Here is a 14,201-nt window from a genome sequence, read left to right on the forward strand (position 1 = left end):
AAGGATGGGGAGGCTGAGCCCAGCGATGGTGACTTGCCTAGGACCACGTGGCAAGGTAGCAGGGCCAAGCTCATTCCCCTGATGGGGAACTGGTGTCTGCACTTCCTGGAGCCATGGGCTTGCTTGGGAGCAGATTCCACCCCCTCCCCGCACTGGGTTTGTGAAAGAAGCTATAGACCTGAAGCCGCCCCTGGAAAGATGCAGGATGGTTTAAAACAGCCGGCATCCCATGCCCCTCCCCAGAGCCCATGGAGAAACTATGGAGAAACCACGTGAGGGACCAAAGGAAAGGGAAGCTGAGAAGCCAGGGACAACCACAGACTGCGGGACTCTGTGAGGGCTGGGACTGCATCTCTGGCATCTTCCTGAAAATCCAGCCTGGTGCACTGAAGTCTGGAGTTCATGAATGGCACAGGGAGGGAGATGGACATAAATCTCAGTTCACACAGTCCATCAGTGTATTCCCTATGCTAGTTTCAACCCCAGATCAAGCTGTCTCACGACAGTGACAGGCAGAGATCAACACAGATTCACAGACTGACAGAATTGGGACAAAATTGGAAATCAGAGTTCCCGTATGTGGTTAAGCATCTTGAGGATAAAGCCAGCTAGCCAAGCATCAAAGTCCCTCTACAAACAGGCCCCCGCCTGTTGCTGAACCTGTTTCCTCACTCAGAATATGAGGATAATGAGGAAAAGCAGTACTTCGTAGGGCTGGTATGATTGTATAATCAATTTCCTTATGTAAGATATGGAAAATAACAAAGCACACCCAGCCCTTATTAGGTAGACACTCAATAAACATCAACTTTTTTTTTCTTGGCCGCACTGCTTAACTCATGAGATTTTAGTTCCCTGCCTGACCAGGGATTGAACCTGGGCCCTTGGCTGTGAGACCTGTGGAGTCCTAAGCACTGGACAAATCAGGGAAGTCCCAACATCAACTTTTTATTACTTCTCAGGCCTTTCACCATCAAAACCTTACCCATTCTAGGCAGAGATCACAAATCAGGATTCTCTTTTCCTTGAAGTCTTCAGGAGGCCTGCCCTGCCCTCCATCTGCCTGAGCGAGGGGCCCCTTCTGCCCACACCTGTGTCCTGGTTGGGCAGAGCACTGTACTAGCCGTCATGAAATCTGTTCAAATATGTTTCCTGCCCCCAAAGAGCTGACCTGCAGGAGACAAGGTCGAAACCATGTGGAAAAGGCAGAAAAGCCGAAGCCATGGGGAACTTAAAACGATTTAATTTTAAATCAGAATTTAAGACAAGAGAAGAGTTTATGCCACTGTATGTGACTGTGAAGAGAAGTGAATGGACAGTAATTGCTTTGATGTTTCAGAGGAAGAGCACCTTAGGCTGAGGGCGAGGGAAGGGTTTAAGGAGGAGTCACTGAGCTGAATCTGGAAAAACAGCCAGGATTAGGGAGAAGCTGCTGGGAGGGGGGGTGTGGACCAGGCTGAAAGGAAGCAGCACCCCCTCCCTCAGGGCACTGGAGCTCCTGGAGAGCAGGTCGTGGTCCCGCTCACCTCTGCACTCCCAAGGTGGGAGCATGGAGCCTCCAACACCAGAGGCCAGGGCAGCATTCAGTGCTTTTTGCCTCCCTCCTGGATGGGGGACTACCAGTCCCTCTCGCCACTTCGCCCACCCAGCCCTTTCCTGTTTTCCGTGCTTTTCCATGTCCCCATCCTGGGAAGCAGCGGAACCAATACAAGAGGGCACTGTGCCCCTTCAGTGCGGTCTCTTCATCCAGTGAAGCCCCCTCTCCTCTGCTCAGTGCTGCCGCCCTATGACACTCAGGCAGTGCCACACCTTCTCTGGGCCCCATTTAAAAGCCCTGACGCTGCAGCGAAGAGCATCCTGAGGTCAAGGCCCACATCCTGGCAGAGGGGTGGGGACAGAGCCTCAGCCCTGGGCACACAGTCTCTTCTCTGGACTTCTAGGAGCAACCTGAGAAGGAACAAAAGGCCCAGGCCAGGCTGACAAGTAGCTGGATTTCCTGGGTTCATTCGGTGTCCCCTCTGAGCTGACCCCAGTCCTCTTCTAGTCAGGTCCAGGGAACTGCACGGGCCACCATGGCCCCTGTCCCAGTGCTGGGGCATCAGACAGGAAATCAGGACGGGGATTTGTTGGGGACAAGTCAGCGTGCTCGGGCCAGCAAGCCCTCCTTGGAGGGTCTATCCACAGTGAGGGTGGTCACGCCACTGACATCCTGCTCCAGAGGTCTGTCCATCTAGCTTGCTCCTAGGCTGGAGGTCACACGGTCCACCTCTCACTTCGGGCTTCCACAGCCTGGACCAGGCCTTCGCCCAGGATGGCAAAGTCCTCCAGAATGGCTTCGACATTGGGTACCATCACTGGCTCCCCGCCTTGAGACACCACCATGCGTCCCGTTGTGTTGGAGGCCTGGGGGAGCCAGACATATGGATTGAAGTGTCATAAAAGGCATATATGCAGAGACACCAAGACACATACGTTTCACACCTGACACAGGGTCACCTGTGGAGCCACACACAGGCACACACGCCCACACAGAACACACATGCACACTCACGAACAGATAACTGTCACCAGCCAGCTCACCTTGAAGGGCTGGGGCTGGAAGCTGGTGGGCTTCCAGAGGACACCGATCACCTCTCCGCCATGCTGGTCATAGAAGAAAAGAGCCAGGTGTCCGAAGGCCTCCTAGGAAAGGGCAGGACAGGAAAAAGACTACAAGTGGGAACCTGAGAGCCAATGCCATGGCCCCAGCTCACCTGGAAGCCTCCTCCCCAGGGCCAGCCAGCCCTCAAGGACCTACCCTGAGCTGTGCCAGGTAGAGCTGAGGTGGATCATAGCCCAGCACGGGCATAAGAGAGGAAGGCCCTGGCTCACTGAGCAGGCCCCGGCAGAATGAGGCAGCCGGTGAGTCCACGGCCTGGCGGTGCCGGGGGATGTGGCGGGGAGCCAGGCGGATCAGCACGTCGTACATGTCCAATGGTGGTCGGAACACGGTCTGAAGAAGGGCAGGGAGGGCTCAGCAGTGCCCACTGGGGAGCTGGAAACTGGACCACAAACCCCTCCACAGGCCCACTTTGCTTCCTTCCTTCCCTTCTGTCTGACCCCCCATTAGGGGCCCAAATGCTCATTTCAAGGTGGGAACACCAGGGCCTAGCTGGTGGCAGCTTGGGTTCCACAGAAGGATTGTGGGGTGGGCTACAAGAGCGAAGCTGGGGCCACAGTCCTCCTCCAGCCCACAGCCAGGCATCGTGGGAAGCTATGGTGCCTTCTCTGAATTCAGTCTCACTGAACAAGGGCCCGAGAACTCTGGGCTTCCATGGCTCAAAGGCAGAGCCCCATGAGCCCCCAGAGTCAGTCTGGGTCAGGGGCTTACCCTGATGTCTCCAGGCCCCCGGGGATCCATAAGCTGCTTCTCTAGGACAGGCAAGGCCTCGGCTGCCAGGACCACCAGCTGGTGGAGGATCTGGGGAGGCACACACAGGTCACGCAGGTCAGACCTGACTACGGGTCTCTCTTAGCTCAGGCTGGGCCTGCTTTTTCCTTGAGGAAGAAAACTACACATTTGGGAGCAGGAATGCAATGAAACCTGGGGCGAGGGTCCATCTTGTGTCCACACAGAGCTTTTGCGATCTTGGGGGGTAACGATGACCATGACGGGGAGCTTTGCCCGGGTTGCCAGGAAGACACTGCGGATCTCCACCTGCTCTTCCGCTGTGAATTAGAAGGGGTCCTGGGTCAGCTGACCCCTCTCCCCAGACACCCCCTACTGCTCCAAGTCCTCTCACTGTGCCCACCACAGGGAGTCTCCAACATCCCCCACATGGCCTAAGCGATGAAAGGGACACCGCATCTGGCTCAACTGGGCAGGGTGGTAAACTCCCAGCCTGGGCCCAGAAGCAGAATTTTCCACTGCCTGGCATCCTGGTCTAGTTTCCGGGCCTGCACAAGCTGAGGCCTGCCCCTGGCCCCCTCCTCCCCTGGGCTCCCACACACCTGGGGAATTAGAAAGCGGACACCCTCCTCTCTGCTGGGACCAGGAGCTCCTCACGTTACAAACAGAAGTCATCACTCACACTCTGAGGCCTGGGCGCGATCCCCACCTGCACAGTTCCCTGCTCCCCCACCTTAAGACTTCCGACCTGGGCTGCAGGGTCCCTCTTCTCTCCTCTTCCCTCCACAGTCCCCTAGGTAGCCTGCTCACTGCCCCCAGTGCATTCTGTTTCTGATCATCACGTGGGCAAACCACATCTCTACAGTCTCAGAGCTCCCTGAAGGCTGGATCTGGTCCTCTTCCTCTTTAACATTTCCCCACCCCTAGGCAGCCAGAATCAGGAGTAGACATCCTGGGTGGGGTAAGCAGAGAGAAAACCTAACAGACTGACAGGGAAAACCCTTGTCTGCCTGCCTCTGCAACCCACAAAGGATAGTTCTTCTAGTAGTCTGACTTTCATCGTACCACTTACCAGTGAGCTCATTGTTGAGGTTGACAATTAGGGGGTTGTTCTTCCAATCGAAGGTTGATATCAGGAAAAGGAACCGAAGGAAGCCCACCTGGGGGGAGCTGAGAGGAAGGAGTGAGCAAAGTGTCAGGGGCCCAGCCACATGTGCCCAGCCCCCCACAGTCTGGGGAGCCTAGAGCCCTTAGTCTGGATTGCGGGGGGTGGGGGTGTCTTAGAACCCTTTCTGCCCCTAGTTTCGGCCACCTGTCCCATGTGGACTGAAGCAGGAAGGATGACAGCTGACCCCAGGGGAACTTCCTGGCTAGGGGAAAGGTGGAGGGCATCACCTGGGAGGGGTGAAGGGCTCAGGGTGCAGGAAAAGGGCAGCAGCCACCAGGTCCAGGCTCTCATCGGTGAGCTCCCCACCCAGGAGCTGGGCACGCACCCACCGTTTGGCCAGCCGAGCCACACCCGAAAAGGCTGGGTGCTGCTGCTGGAGCCTGTGGGAAGAAGACGGTAGAGGCGGTGGGGTGCAGGCACTTGGGCCCAAGGATAGACTTTCAGCCGATTGCAACTGTTCACTTAACTTTCACCCAACACTGGCCTCTGTGCTAATGTGCTATATGATCATACATGTATGATCTCATGTCTTCCTAATACCCCAAGAGGTTGTTCCTAGCATGATTACCATTTTACAGATGAGAAAAATCAGGTGTGTGTGTGTGGGAGGATTTGGGCTCAAGGGCCAAAGGCAGTTAAGTGGCAGGGCCAGAATCCTAGCACTTCTAACACCTGCCTGACTCCAACCCAGCACTCATATCCCTAACTGGCCTAACTCTCCAGACAGATGGCCAGGTGAGCAGGATGAGACTGGAAGAGTGTCTGTGAGAGCCTGTGCAGGTGGCCCTACCCATGCAAGGCACTGGTGAGCAGGGGCAACTGCCTCGTATCCCTCTCGAGGCGGAGGGAGGCGGGGGTGTCCCTCAGTGAGATCATCCCCTCGGGGCTCCGCGTCTCTTTCAGGATCTGCGGCTCCCGCTGGTAGGCCACACGGATCCGGAACACAAACCCATCCTGTTGGAAGAGGGGAGGGGATGGGAGATAGGGCACCCTGAGAGCCCTGTCCCTTTCTCCCCCTGTATCCCCGCCCAGTGCCCACCTAACCTTCAGGACGTCGGTGTGCGTGGCTGTGGCGCGGCATGGCAGCCCATGCTGCTGAGTCAGCAGCTCTGCCAGGCGCAGCTGGAAGGCAGCACGGACCCTGCGAATGGCCTCGGCATCCTGGGGCCACTGCCCACTGCCCTCCAGGTGACACACCACTGTGGAGAAGAGGGAGAGGCCTCAGTCTACTGCCTGGGGTACAGAGCGGTCCCTTTCAGCCCCTTGCAAGAGCTCCCTCACCAGTCATGGGCTCCACGTAGGCTGGGCAGGGCTTGTCAGGCCGGGGCAACAGTGAGGCCCGCTCTCGCAGCTGCTCATAGAAGGAGTATGCTGGACGGACTGGGGTTGGTGGGAACACCTGTGGGAGAAGGGAGGCTGAGGAAGAGGATGGGGAGCTGGAAGGGAGAGAACTGGGTGGGTGAAGCAGAGGGGGGTGTCACCTAGTGAAAAGGGCTCCCTGCTCCTGACCTCAGTATAGCGCAGCACAGGGTGAGCTCCCTGCACGGCAGACACGGTCAGCGGCAGACCATCCAGGCCCCACAGCAGGCGGCTGAGGTCATCGTAGCAACGCACTGCAGCTGCCAGGGCCTCCTCACCAGTGCTGGAGGTCTGAGGGGAGAAAACACAATCAGGAGGGCAGGACCTTACAGGAGGGCCGGACCAACTGGGATACAGCCTTGGCTCAGGCTGCTGCTGCAGAGCCAGAGGGCCCCCTGCTGGACACTCAGGGAAGTGCAACCTAGCTAAGGAGGTGAGGACTCTCCAGCCCCATTCGCGCCCTCCCCAAATCCAGCCACACAGGCTACTCGCCCAACCGTCCCTAGCCTTGACCCCAGCCCTGAACCAGGGCCCTCACCTCTTTCAGGCCTTGGATCAGTGCATCCAGGAGGCCCCCCGTATAGTGAACACAGGTATCTGGAATGTCAGCGTGGCTAGAAAAGGGGCACAGAGAGTATGGGCACTGGGGGCCAGGGAGAGAGCTGCTGGATGTGAGCAGCTCACCCCAAAAGCTTGGGCCAGAGCCTCCTAAAAGGCTCCACAGCCCATGCCCACCTCCTGGCAATCAGATGCTAACACTCACAGTGCCAAGAGATGAGTGACCACTTGGTGGGGAATGAGACGCTTCTGGGCCATAGAGGCAGCCTCCCAGACCACAGCTTCCCGGATGGCTCCATCCTGGAAACGCCGAAGCTCGGAGCGAGAGCCCCAGAACTGGCGGAAGTCGGCAGCCTAGGGAGAAGACAATGGTGGGAGAGATCAACAAGGAAGGGGTTCTGTCAGAAATCTGACAGGCCTCGAGTCAGGTGGCAAGAGGATAGTCCTCCCTACTCCTGCCAGTACACACGCCGAGCTTCCCAAGACAGGGCAAAATCACCCCTGAGACCCCCAGCTGCTCACCTCAGGCTGGTCAGCCTCAGGACCCAGCTCAAGAACACTGGTCAGCCCCTCAGGCCGGAGGAGCAACCCCAGGGTCAGGACGCCCGGATCTCTGTGCTTCGGTGGCTCCTGGCTGATGTCCCACTGCAGGGTGTAGAGAGGCCGAGCTCAGTCCAAGTGCCCCCCAGCTGGGTCAGGAAACCCCCTTTCTAGTTACATAAGATGGGGCATCTTGTGTATCCCCTGGGTCCCAGGGTCCTCCTCTCTCAGTCCCACAAACTCCCCAACCCACCCCACCTCACCTCTGAGACTGGAGGCCGAGAGTGGGCCAGCAGCTGTAGCCGGGACCCCAGGCCCTGCTCCAGGAGGGTGGTGAGTGGGCCCAAAGCCGCTGAGACATAGTCCCCACCAAGATCCTGTAGCTCTGGCCACAGCTTCAGCCGGTGACACGCTGCCTGCAGGCGACTCAGCGGACGGATGCTGGGAGGTGTTGGGGCACGGAGGGACAAAGAGGGGGCATCAAGTACTGCTGGCCCCAGGTATCACCCCCGCCATCACTAGGGAGATCGACCAGAGCACCAGTCTGAAGATCTCAGCCCCCTCACTAGCCCTGAGGCAACAGGACTCACTGACGTATCACCCTGAAACTCACTGCAGGATGTGGTCAAAAGCCTGGATCATGGGTTTGGGAGTCATCAAGAGCAGCTGGAATCCATCGTCAGCTTTGCTGTCCAGCAGTGCCATAGACAACCGAGCCTCATGCTGCACCTGGAGTCATGGAGCAAGCAAGGAACCCGCCATGTGAGACCACCAGCACTGCTCTCTCCCCTTACTGAACCCAGGGCCCAGACACAGAGACATGCTCTAGAGAGGAGTTGCTGGTGTCCTGGTGCTGGCAGAAGGGACAGGGGCTGGGCTGGGACACTGGGGGAACTCAGGACAGTGGGAGACAACTGGTACCTGGTGGTAAGTGGAGGCAGTGATATCAGCACAGAGGTTGAGACGGCCCGAGGAGTCCAGGAAGACAACAGGGAAGGCCTGGTGGAAGTCAGCCAGGGCTGGCTGGGAGAGGGAGAGAGAAGGCAGTCAGGGCTGGGCCTTAACTTCAGGGCTCTGGGCCCAGACCTGTGTGTGTGTGCTAAGTCGCTTCAGTCATGCCCGACTCTTTGTGATCCTGTGGACTAGCCCACCAGGCTCCTCTGTCCATGGGATTCTCCAGGCAAGAATACTGGAGTGGGTTGCCATGGCCTCCTCCAGAGGATCTTCTCAACCCAGGGATCAAACCCTTGTCTCTTATGTTTCCTGCATTGGCAGGTGGGTTCTTTACCACTAGCACCACCTTGGAAGACCAGACTCAGCACCGCCCTACTCACCAGGGAGGGATCTGAGCTGAAGCATAAACTGATCCCGTTGACAGTCAGATCTGAACTGGCTGAAATGAACCAGAGAAGGTGGTTGTGTCAGAAGGAATCCCCCTTTCTAAGGACCCAGTCCCCGTGACACCCACCCTCCAGGCAGGTGACTGCAACTGTCTACCTCTGAGGTTCGTTTTACTCCTCTGTCTGAGGACAGTAAAGCAAACGATCCCTGATGGGGATGATTAGGACCCTTGGCCTTTCCGAGTCCAGCTGCCTCACCCAGAAACTGCAGGGTGCTTCTCAACACCTGGTAGCCGCTCATGGTGGTGTGGATCTTGCGTGTAGACACGAGGAAGGCCACCACCATGGAGACAAGGAACCCGCTGAACCCTCCCAGGCCCTGAGAGAGAAACGGATGGAGAGACCGAAGCTCAGAGCCAGCCCACCACTCAGCGAGGCCCAGGGTAACTGGGCCACTTCCAGCTCACCTTGTCCAGTTCCCGCTGCCGCAGCCAGACCTTCAGAAGTGCCACCCCATCCTTAAGTCCTGAGGCTGAGCCCAGCACAGCTGACAGCAGCTGCACATGGGATTCAAGGGCTGTGTCCTGCAGGAGCCATGTGTTGTAGTGGGGGGTTGGGGGTTCTGGGCTACCTGTGGGAGGAAAGGGGAAGCCGTGAGAGGAGAGGGCCGCACAATACCCTTTCCTCCAACCCAGCCTTGACATCACTGTCTACTCACCATCCCCTGAAGGACTTTGCCCTCGGTACCAGGCAGAGCGCACATTGCTCTTGGACGGCAGCAGGCGGCACGGGCGGAAAAAGTCAGGTGGAGGGCAGGGATGCAGACGAACTGTGACCAAACGCTCATCCTTCCCTGGGGGGACACAGGTGATGCTAAGACCCTGCAGCCACCCTGGAGTCAGAGAAGCCCCTGCACTATCCCCCCACATAAGGGCCCCATGCCTGCCCACCTCAGAATTTGAGGTCCCAATACTTTTCCCCTGAGACTTGAGGCCCAGGTCTTCTCTCACCATGGACTTAAGGCCCCTGTGCCTCCCCTACCAGATCTGCCCATCACCCCATACTGTGCCTTCCACCCAGTGTCCTCCCACCGTGAGGCCGCAGCAGCAGCGAGGGTTTCAGGTGGCAGCCATTAGGGTAGGAAAAGCGAACACTGCCGAAAAGTGGGTCCTTGGCCAGGTGGTGAGCCAAGTGGGCCAGGTAGAGGGCACGCTTGCGGAAGTAGCGCTGGTTCAGCCCATCCTTGTCCTGTAGGATCTCCTGGAGGCGGTCAGGAGAAGAGAGAGAGACGGCCAAGTTGCCTAACTGTTTGCTGATGGAGGACTTGGGGGCCAAGATGAAGCCAAAGTGAGAGCAAAGCTTGGCAACCCCATCTGCTGGCGAGGATGCCAAAGTCAAGGCCAGCAACACCACATCTTGGATGAGGAAGGCAAAGTGGTGCTCCTTCAAGACAACTGCAGTGGTCTGTTCTTTGGATTCAAAATTCAGATTTCAATCCTCTGGCAAGTGCGAGGTGGGAAAAAGAAAGGGATCCAGGATTTGTAGGTGGTGAAATGGCAGACCTTTCCGTCCCAAACTCTGGATCTTACCCTGGGTATGGTCAGTGCCACATCCACATTGATGTCCGGCCGGATGCAGGTGCCCAGAAGGTAACTTCCCACAATAGTGACCTGGGCTGGGGGCAGGAAATGGAAACGGCCCTTCACAGTATAGGGTACTTGGTGGATAGGGACTTGAACCCCATCTGGGAGCCATGCCTGGTTGGTCAGCTGCAGGGACAGAGACAGTGACACATATTTGATGACCTTCCTAACATGTCCCCTTAATGTCTAGTAGACATCTCAAATTCACCATGTCAAAACGTCTGAAACCAAGCTCCTGATCTTCCTATAAGTATGTCTTCCCCATTAAGGCAACTCCATACTAGCTGCTCAAGCTAAAAACGTTTAAATCACCTTGACTCATCTCTGTTAAGAACCCCCATTTTGGGACTTCCCTGATGGTCCAGTGGCTAAGATTCTGCACTCTCAGTGCAAGGGTGTGGGTTCAATCCCTGGTCAGGGAACTAGATATCACATGCTGCAACTAAGAGTGAGCATGCCACAGCTAAGACCCAGTGCAGCCAAATAAATGAATACAGGTTAAGAGGAAAAAAACACCCATTTCACTTTCAAAAGGTATCCAGACACTGATCACTTCTCTACTCTATTCTAGTCTGAGCCATTTTTCAGTGGATCACTGCACAACAGGTTCCTAACTAGTCTCCCTGATTTCATCTTTGTTCCCTTCCATTCTACTTTTAATAGTCTGGGTGAACTTCTTAAAACTGAAGTTAGATCACAAAATCACTTTACAAAACAACAACAACAAAACAAAACAAAAATGCTGTAGTTATCCCCATCTCACCCAAAGTGTTAATCCCTCAGTTGTATTCAACTCTTTGCAACCCGTGGACTGTAGCCCTGCCAGGCCCCTTTGTCCATGGAATCCTCCAGGCAAGAATACTGCAGTGGGTTGCCATTCCCTTCTCCAGGCGATCTTCCTGACCCAGGGATAAAACTCAGGTCTCCTGCATTGCAGGCAGATTTTTTACCATTTGAGCCACCAGGGAAGCCCCAAAGCAACAGCTCAAAGTCCTTGTTCTGGTGCACAAGGCCCTGCATGATATACCCACTTCCTCCATTACCTTTCTAAACTGACCTCCTTCTATCTTCCCTTCACTCATTCCAAAGAAGTACCAGACCTATTCTTGCCTTTGAGCCTCTGTGTTGGCTGTTTCCCCTTCCTGGAATAGTCTTCTTCCCTTAAATATCTACATGGCTGACTCACTTTCTTTACACAAATGTCATTTTAGTAAGGCCTACCTCAACTACCCTATTTAAAGTTGCCAACCACTCTCATCCTCTGATATTCCCATGATCCCCTTAATGTGTCCTTCCTTTCTGCATAGTGCTTACCACCACTTTCGAACACTGCCATACAGTTTCCTTGTCATGTTCATTATATTATTGTCCATATTCCAACACTAGAACACAGGCTGCTTTGTTCACTGATGTATCCTAAGAACCCTTGGAAGAGGGCATGGCAACCCACTCCAGTATTCTTGCCTGGAGAATTCCCACGGACAGAGGAGCTTGGTAGGCTACAGTCCATGGGGTTGCAAAGAATCGGACACGACTGAGCGACTAAGCACAACACATCCGAAGAACACAACTACTGCAAGGCACATAAGTGTTTGCTGAATGAACTAATAAGTGACTGCTCTCCCAGCTGAGCCTCCTGGCAGTGAGAATGAGCTCCCTAGCACCCCATCCCCTTCAGAGAATAGCAAGGTCCCTGAGGACCTTTTCTGGGCTTTCCAGTTCCCTCCACTACTTGACTTACATCTGTCTCAGGGGTTGAGGGCACCCTCATGATCCGCTGGTTGACCTCCCGTAGGAAAGCATCAATCCGCTCTTTCTTCTTCTCTGACAGCCTCACTTCCTTTAGTAACTCCTCTACCTGTAAGATGGTGCAGGAGAGAGTAGTATTTCAGCCTCAGGGTCTCAGCCCATCCCTCTAACCCAAGCCCCAACCACCCAACAGTACCTGTAAACGAAGCAAGCTGGAATGGAACAGACTCTCAGTCTCCCGAAGGCGACTGAGCTCCTCATTGGTAGGTTCCTTGTACAGTTCTGCCCGGCTGAGCTTCACGGGCTGCAGGAGGCCCTCCCCTGGAGACCCAGCCATCTTACGTTTCTTTAAGGATTCTTTCTTCCCCTCTTTGCCTGTGCCTTCCAGAGCTGACTCCATCACCTGTGGCCAATGAGAGGGAGAAGCCAGGGTGACATCACAGACATCCAGCATCCACTGCCTGATGTGCCACCAGGACCAGATGCAGGTAAAGGCTTCACCTGCTCCTGGTCTCTCTTGAACAGGAATCAGATTGTGTAAAACAGAATAATTTTTAGTTAAAAGAACTTACTGAGCTCTAGACTGAAAACTCCTTGAGTTGAGGGTTCCCATCTATCTAACAGCACAAGCATGTAACTCTGCTTGGAGTCATAGGGGTAGTAGCTGAATGGGCCCTGGAAGCAATGCCTGAGCTCCTTGTACTTCCAAGCAACAAGACTTTCTCTTCTGCTGAGTTAGTTCTGGAACGTCGCAAATACCAACTCCACTCTTGCTCTATCCAAATCCTGCCAGGTTACACACACGCACCCCCTGCCCCAGCAAGCCCTTACTATAGGCTATATCAGTATACATTAAGTGCTCAGTGATGGAGCCTACTGGCTCTGAAGAATATACTCAATAAATCATTCAATCCTTATAATAATCCTAACAGAAAACAAACACCTGAACGAAGCTCCGTTGAGCTTATGGTTCCAGTTGGTATGATTAAACTGTGAGCAGGCTTCAAACCCTGGTCTGCGGGATCCCAAACCTTCTACCCTGCAGCCCTGGGCTCCGCCCCCCTCCATGGTTCCACAGCCGGAAGAGCCTTACTGTAGCGCAGCAGGACTGCCACCACGTGGGGAGCACAAAACTAGACACAGGAAGGGAGAAAATCCTGCCCAAGGTCCAGAAAGACTTTGGGGAAAGACCCAAGCCGCGGAAGGGAATGGGGCGGGACTCTTCAATTTCAAGGTGTAGAGCTAACGAACAGAGACGGTCTATAGGCTTTACTACTTTGCAAGTAAAGCCAAGTTCTACCTCCCTCTACCGAGCCCTGCCTCGGTATCCTAAGCTGGAAGCATCGGGGGAAATGAGGCTCTTCCCTAAGGGGCCACTCTCGTGTCCCTCGCTAGCAAACTGTTAGGTTCTGCTGTCTCCGGCACGCTGCGCATCCCTTCCTCCCAGGCCGCTCGCCCACCTCCGGCTCCCCAGCAGTTCCGCGATGCTCCGCTCTCGCAGGTGCGGGGCCCATCCCTCATGTATTGCTCTCGCACTTTGGGTGTAAAGTCCACTTGCTCTGAAGAGATTCTACCCACGTTGGCAGAAATGCCCAAACCGCGGCAGAGATGCGGGTACCGGTGTTAGCAAGCCTCATGGCAAAGAACCCCGCCCAGTTCCAGAGCCATTGGGTGAGTGCCCGACGACTCGCTCGCCATTGGCTCCTGTCACTCTCCAGGACCGCCCATCACGGGGGAGGGGCCAGAGTTCTCCGATTTACGGCCTCTTTGCGACAGCAGACCGGAAGCTTGCCGGCAACTTGGCAGTTGTTTCCGTTTCCTCACTTCCTCTTCTTGGAACACCGGGGAAAGGGAGGGGCTAGCTTGGGCGTTTTGGGGAGGGTTTGTTTACGTAAGTGATTCCTCTTCTTGCTTTATCAATTAACCAATCTTGTCAGTTCTACTTGCAAAATATGTCTTGAGTTTATTCATTTTGTGTGTGTGTGTGTGTTAAGTCACTTCAGTCTTGTCCCATTCTTTGCGACCGTACTGACTGTAGCCTGCCAGACTCCTTTGTCACTGGGGTTCTCTGGGCAAGAATACTGGAGTGGGTTGCCATGCCCACCTGCAGGGGATCTTCCTGTCTCAGGGATCAAACCAGCCTCTCTTAGGTCTCCTGCCCGTTGGCAGCCTGGTTCTTAACCACTAGCATCACCTGGGAAGCCCCAGGACGATCTCTTCAGTTCAGTTCAGTTCAGTCGCTCAGTCGTGTCCGACTCTGCGACCATGGATTGGAACACGCCAGGCTTCCCTGTCCTTTATGTAGTCATAATTCGATTATAAAATTCAAGAAATGTAACTTTCATTCAATACTATCATCAGTTAAGTAGCTCCGTCGTGTCTGACTCTGCGACCCCATGAATTGCAGCACGCCGGGCCTCCCTGTCCATCACCAACTCCCGGAGTTCACTCAAACT

General features: G+C 55.2%; 1 protein-coding gene across 1 annotated transcript; it reads right to left on the minus strand.

The window, feature by feature from the left end:
* Positions 1–1,227: 1,227 nt before the first annotated feature.
* On the minus strand, positions 1,228–13,369 carry NOL6 (nucleolar protein 6). Its single transcript, XM_052644737.1, has 26 exons — positions 13,206–13,369; positions 11,942–12,148; positions 11,738–11,854; positions 9,943–10,122; positions 9,445–9,613; positions 9,072–9,206; positions 8,821–8,984; positions 8,612–8,732; positions 8,348–8,406; positions 7,935–8,036; positions 7,627–7,742; positions 7,277–7,454; positions 6,996–7,118; positions 6,679–6,827; positions 6,454–6,529; positions 6,066–6,206; positions 5,838–5,955; positions 5,601–5,755; positions 5,347–5,510; positions 4,784–4,936; positions 4,461–4,558; positions 3,584–3,708; positions 3,371–3,460; positions 2,798–2,992; positions 2,581–2,682; positions 1,228–2,403 (listed from the first exon to the last, which is right to left on the minus strand). Exons 1-26 carry the CDS (start codon positions 13,257–13,259, stop codon positions 2,254–2,256), a joined length of 3,441 nt encoding a protein of 1,146 aa, XP_052500697.1. The 5' UTR covers positions 13,260–13,369; the 3' UTR covers positions 1,228–2,253.
* Between the last annotated feature and the right edge of the window lie 832 nt (positions 13,370–14,201).

Source organism: Budorcas taxicolor, chromosome 8 (genome assembly GCF_023091745.1).
Source record: "Budorcas taxicolor isolate Tak-1 chromosome 8, Takin1.1, whole genome shotgun sequence".
NCBI lineage: Eukaryota > Metazoa > Chordata > Mammalia > Artiodactyla > Bovidae > Budorcas > Budorcas taxicolor.

Coding starts and splice junctions, on each gene's coding strand:
- NOL6 (XM_052644737.1), bottom strand. CDS start 13,259: ATGGGCCCCGCACCTGCGAGAGCGGAGCATCGCGGAACTGCTGGGGAG. Junction 9,207..9,444: donor GCTGCTGCTGCGGCCTCACG/GTGGGAGGACAC, acceptor GTGTCCCCCCAG/GGAAGGATGAGCGTTTGGTC. Junction 7,743..7,934: donor CTGCCTCCACTTACCACCAG/GTACCAGTTGTC, acceptor CCATGACTCCAG/GTGCAGCATGAGGCTCGGTT.